The 6,209-nt window shown below is 46.7% G+C and overlaps 1 protein-coding gene across 1 annotated transcript in view; it reads left to right on the forward strand.

The window, feature by feature from the left end:
• The first annotated feature begins 499 nt into the window (after positions 1 to 499).
• cspg5b (chondroitin sulfate proteoglycan 5b) overlaps positions 500 to 6,209 on the forward strand; it is a 17,276-nt gene continuing 11,566 nt past the window's right edge. Inside the window, exons 1-2 of the mRNA XM_076300856.1 lie at positions 500 to 572; positions 1,582 to 2,431. Coding sequence (XP_076156971.1) covers positions 500 to 572; positions 1,582 to 2,431 — 923 coding nt within the window. The remainder of the gene's footprint in view (positions 573 to 1,581; positions 2,432 to 6,209) is intronic.

The raw sequence follows: 6,209 nt of genomic DNA on the forward strand, positions 1-6,209 counted from the left end.
TGGTTGTGGTGATGTAGCTGGTTGTGGTGGTGTATCTGGTTGTGGTGATGTAGCTAGTTGTGATGTGGGTGTATCTGGTTGTGGTGGTGTATCTGGTTGTGGTGATGTAGCTGGTTGTGGTGGTGGTGTATCTGGTTGTGACTCTTGTATGGATCTTGACAAGATGAGGCCATGATGTAGGCTGATCTGATCTGAGGCTTCCCTCTCCCTCTCTGCCACATCTTTCCTCTTTCACTCCCATCCCTCTCTCTTCTCTCCATTCCTCTCTCTCTTCTTTCTTCTCACAATCTCACACACACACATACACACACACACACACACATACACACAGAGGGGAACCGAGATTGAGAGAAGAGGAAAGATGTGGCAGAGAGGGAGAGGGAAGCCTCTCCTCTCTATCTCTCTCTCTCCTCTCTCTATCCCTCTTTGTCCTTCTCTCTATTCTGCCATATCCTTCTCTCCTTCTCTCCCTGTCTGACTCTACTGTTCCTGTGCTGGCATGGCGGTGGCCCTGCTCTGGCCCACATGCGGCCCAGTGTCCTCCTCTCTGTGGGCTGCTGGTGCTCTGTGGCGTGAGGAGACGCATGACAATGACCCGAGGCAGACGAGTGGAGAGGGGGAACACAGGGGCCTCTCTCTCCTCTCTCGCTCTCTCTGTCTCCCTTCTTCTCTGTCCCTCACTCTCTCTCACACCCTTGCTCTTTACTTCTCTCCCTCCGCCTTCCTTTTCTCCTCTCTCTCTCTGCCTCCCTTCCTCTTTATCTCTCTCTCTCTCACACCCTCACTCTCTACTTCTCTTCCTTCGTCTTTCCACTCTTCTCTACAGCTCAGTGCACCCTTCCATGGCAACAGCTGACAGACCCACTGTTTGAGATAGGGTCTGTGACTGTGTGTGTGTGTGTGTGTGTGTGTGTGTGTGTGTGTGTGATATTCAAACATGTACTTACAAACAAGTCATGAACTTTGAGTTTTTAGTAGAATTTGCGTCTTTGCGTTTGAGTGTGTGTGTGTGTGTGTGTGTGTAGTATAAGTCATGAACTCATGAAATTCTGTTTGGCTGGATTTAGATGTGTGTCTATACAGTATAATCTCTATGTGTGTGTGTGTGTGTGTGTGTGTGTTAAAATGACCACTGAGTCTGTGCAGCCATGTGGCCATTAATGGGACAGAGAAGCACCCTTTCAATCTCTGTCCTTCCAGATTGACCACAGCAAGTCTTAACCTATAGGCTCTAATCCTACTCCTAATCTGCACTCAATGCCACAAGATCTCCTAATCCTGCTCACTTACACACACACACACACACACACACACACACACACACACACACACACACACACACACACACACACACACACACACACACACACACACACACACATACAGTATGTGCACACACACATGCAGACACACAAATGTACAATTTCTGATGTCCACACACACACACTTACAGTAAGCACTTCATCATCCCTCATTTAATCTACTTTCAATCAACACTGAAACCTGTAAGAAAAAGATAATAAGTTATTTAATTGCTGACTGACCTGTGTGTGTGTATGTGTGTGTGTGTGTGTCTCATAGGGACTTCTCTGCCAGGTCGCCCTGTGCTGCCCGATGGCGTTGTGGACTCCTCTGCTAGCTGGTCCTCTGGAGGTGTGGAGGAGGCGTCCGGCTCCTCTTCCCCCCCTCCTGAGGCCCTGTCTCGGCCCAAGAGAGAGCTGCCTGAGGCGGGCAGGCCGCTCGCCATCGCCCCCCGGAGGCCACGCTCGCACACGCATCAGCACCTGTGGGAGCAGCTGCAGGGCGTAGGGGCAGGGCTCCCCACCCTGGCGGCCAGTCGAGCCAATCAGCGCGCTCCGCTGGACTTCGCCGAGGACGAGGACGAGGACAACCTCAGGGAGGACGTGTGGTCTTATGACCCACCAATCAAGGCCGACGGTTCGCTCCTGGACCCGCCTCCACCGGTCCCGCCCCCTCACCCTCACCACCACGCCCACGGCCAATCAGAGGACGGCGTGATCCGCGTGGAGTTCTACGACCCCCCGTCCACCGGGGTCATGGGTCCGGAAGGGGAGGCCCAGGAGCTTCAAGGGGGCGACCCCACTTCCTGGACGCTCTCGGACTTCTACGACTACCTGTCGCCCGACTACTCCACCACCGAGTACCCGGACGATGACGACGGGCCCACCGTGGCTGACATGGAGGACGAGAATCTCCTGAGCACCACGGCCATATCCAACCGCTGGGCACAGCTTCCCGGAGGGGTCACCAGTGGCGACGGAGGCCAGGGGTCAGCGGACAGCTCCAGTGGCTGTGTCCTTGGTTATGTGCGTAGAAACGGCACGTGCCAGTCGCCGTGTGCCGTGTTCACCAACTACTGCTTCAATGGAGGCCAGTGCTACGAGGTGGAGGGTGTTGGAGCATTCTGCAGGTGAGGACACATACACACACATGCGCGCGCACACACACACACACACACACACACACATACTGCTTTAACGGAGGCCAATGCTACAAGATGGAGGACGTCAGAGCATTCTGCAGGTGAAGATACACATGTACATGCTGCTCACACACACACACACACACACACAATTTATTTCTAACTATACTCACAGTAACGTATACTGTTCTACACACTGTTGTGCAGTATGTAAGGAGAAACATACTCAGATAACTGCATACAGACTTCAATATGAGCTCACACTGTGCTGGTACTAGTCTGAACACACTAAACAGACACACGTAGACACACATACACACACTTGCCCACCACCACATATGTATTCATTTAAATGCTTGTGTAGACACACTCACACACTCATTTAAACAGAGATATACACAGAGACACACTCACACGCCTACATCACCACAGCTACCTACAAAAGCACTACCGGTAGTATACATTTACTTGTTGACACACACAAACACACATGCATAAACATTCACACAGGCACACACACACACACACACACACACACACACACACACACACACACACACACACACACACACAGACTTCAGGCTTCCCCGATGGCCCACTACATGGCAGATTGTCCAAAGCTTTCCACCATTAGGGGATTAGCTGACAGAAGGGTCTTTTATTGTGTCTTCTCCTTTCCTGTGTGTGTGTGTGTGTGTGTGTGTGTGTGTGTGCGCATGTGTGCGTGCATACGTACGTAGGTGTGTGTGTAACTTGTATGTGTGTACATGATTGCCATTTGTGTGTGTGTGTGTGTGTGTGTATTATCTAACCCTGCTGCTCAGGATGTGTATGACTGATCTAGACCTCTCCCCCTAGTGACCCACTGCCACAGTTTCTTCTGCTCCGAGAACAAGGGCATTGTGGGAGTATGTGTGTGTATGTGGCTTCAGTAAGAACAGGGTCAGTTTGGCAGTTTCACTGATGTTGTGCCCACACTGCAAAAACTGCTTATCTAACAAAATCTCACCAAGTGTTATTAATCTTATATCAAGATAAAAAAAACTAGTTGGTATTGTTTTCAGTATAAAGAGACTTACCTAGCGCTTCCTTGTGAAAACATTTGACTTAATTTAAAAAAAGTTTGACTTATTTTAAGACATCTCATCCTGAAAACAAGCAAATTTGGCTGCCAGTGCGTTAAGCAAATGTGTCCTAAAAACAAGCAAATTTGGCTGCCAGTGCGTTAACCAAATTTGTCTTGATAAGACTCCTTAAAATAAGTCAAAATCTTCTTAAATTAAGTCAAAATGTTCTTTTGAGAGGGCGCTAGGTAAGTCTTTTCATACTAAAAACAATACCAAATAGATTTTTTAATCTTAATATAAGATTAATAACACTTGGTTAGATTTCATTTTTTGCAGTGCATGTTGTGATCTCTTGCAGTTCAGATTATAACTGGAGCATTAGACTGCTATGACGTGTGTGTGTGTGTGTGTGTGTGGCTTCAGTGAGCTGTTGTACAGTAACTACTGCTTACATGTTGCTATTGGAATATCTCAAAATGGTGTATTGTGTGTCTTATACTTTTACATGGTAGTGAGTGTAATGGACTGGTGTTATCTTTGAGTTGGCTTTGGTCTTCTCTCTCTGCGTGTGTGTGTGCGTGTGTGTATGCGTGTCTGTGTGCGTGTGTGTGTGTGTGTGTGCGTATGTGTATTTACTGAACTTTCCCGATGGGTTTATTTTGGTCTGGGGTCAGTTCCATGTTTTCAGATTGGGGTGTGTGAGACAGCGAGTAATCCCAAGAATTGTCCCAATTGAATGTTGAGAGAAATTAGGGCAAATTCAGACTGCTGGTTTATCAAGCTGTGTTAAGCTAAGCTAATGCTAACTCAGATTACATCTGAAAGTGGGCCAAATTCAGACCCTGCTGGTTTATCAAGCGCTGTTAAGCTAAGCTAATGCTAACACAGAGCTGCTGGAATGGGGCAAATGTGTTTCCTGGGTTCAGCTAAACGAAGGCTCGGTCAGTGTACTTACATTGCTTTTACAGTAATGCCAGCGCCCTGCCATGGTGACCAGCCCAGCAAGAGATATTATGACAGACATTAGTATAATCAGAGACGGTTGATAAAGCAAATGTATATTAAGGATCTTTGGTATAATGCTCATAAACATTAGTGTGTTGCCAATGTATGTGATAATAGCCTGATGGTAATGTTGCTAATATCTTATCATTGTGCAGTCTCTTAGCTTGCCATGCCAGAACATTTGGCATTCATTATTAGCATTGCATTTCCTATTCCACCCTGTTTGTTTCCCTAAGTTAATTTAACATGTGACACAAATGGTTCTAATGATATGATGTGAATGTTTAGACACTTCCTACAGGCCTACACATCAGAATTGATCATAATGCCCCAATCAGCATATAAAATGTTAATTAGCATATTTGCATATAGAATGTGTTCTATGTGCCCATTTACTGTTTAATGTGTTGTTGACCATGTTGACCAAGGACATCAAGCTTACAGGGAGACTACACCAGGCACGTAGCAGAAATTGAGTGATGAGTAATTGTTGATTAGAATATTACAACAATCATGATTACAATATTGACCAAAATAATCGTGACTATGATTTTTGCCATAATTGCCCTAACACGCATCACACACACACATACACACACTTGCCATTCAGAGCTCAACAGTTTCTTACACACACCACACACACACACACACACACTTGTTACTCACAGATGTAAACACTCCTCACACACACCACTCTCAACCTGCAATGCAGTCACACTCCTACATTCCTAAAGAGGCTGCTGAGAGAGATCCAAATGAATCAGTAAATCATCTTTGTCTTTCTCAAACACTGATGATTGCACTGTTCTCTTTTTGTTTGGACAATTGTCTTGTCCAAATTGTCTTGAATATCTTGTTGACCATGCACACCAAACTTATAGGGAGGCTACACCAGACACATAACAGAAGTGTTCCATTCCAGAAGGGCTCCATTGGCGGAGCATCTGTTTTTTGGCAGGTCAGAGCTAAGTCCACTATCGATGCACTGGTTCTTCAGTTTGAACAAAGAAATAAGGCAACAAAGACAATTGAGGAAGTTCATGTCAAAGTTTTGCTTTAAATGAATGATAACACTTGGTCACCAACATGTGACAACAAGTGGTCAAATAAACTATTCATTGTTTATCCAGCAACTCAACACTTTATAATATATTGAAGACAATAGCAATTAAAGTGTGAAACATTATTTATCTCTGTATTGAGCTAAGCTAAGATAAGCCAAGCCCTTCTGTGTTCCAGTAACTTGCTTCTTGGCTAGTGCTTAACTGGTTAGACAGTCTTTTTTCCTCATGTGTCGGGTCAGGATGTGTGTGCGTGTGTGTGTGTCCGTAGTCTGGGACAGAGAGATTACCAGGGAGGGCTCAGGATAGGGCACTGAGGGCCAGTTATGGTGTGTGTGTGTGTGTGTGTGTGTGTGGGGGGGGGGGGGTCAGGAAGGCATATGGACCCTTATATCTCAACCCAAATACCCAGTGCTCCTTAAGAACACCCCCCACCGACTACCCGCCTCGACACACACACTCACACACACCAGAGCCAGATCCAGAGTGCGCTACACTGTAGGCTGGGGGGAAGTTCTGCTGCAGTCTAGTCCTCATGAGGGGTCCAGCGCTGCATGGATGGCCATACACACACATGCATTACAGTACACACACCGCACACGCACATATACGCACACAAACACACACACACAC

Source organism: Alosa pseudoharengus, unplaced genomic scaffold (genome assembly GCF_046254945.1).
Source record: "Alosa pseudoharengus isolate Yale_2024_CS ecotype anadromous, Long Island Sound unplaced genomic scaffold, YU_APseudo_1.1 YU_APseudo_1.1_scf_23, whole genome shotgun sequence".
In the NCBI taxonomy this organism is placed as follows: Eukaryota; Metazoa; Chordata; class Actinopteri; order Clupeiformes; family Clupeidae; genus Alosa; species Alosa pseudoharengus.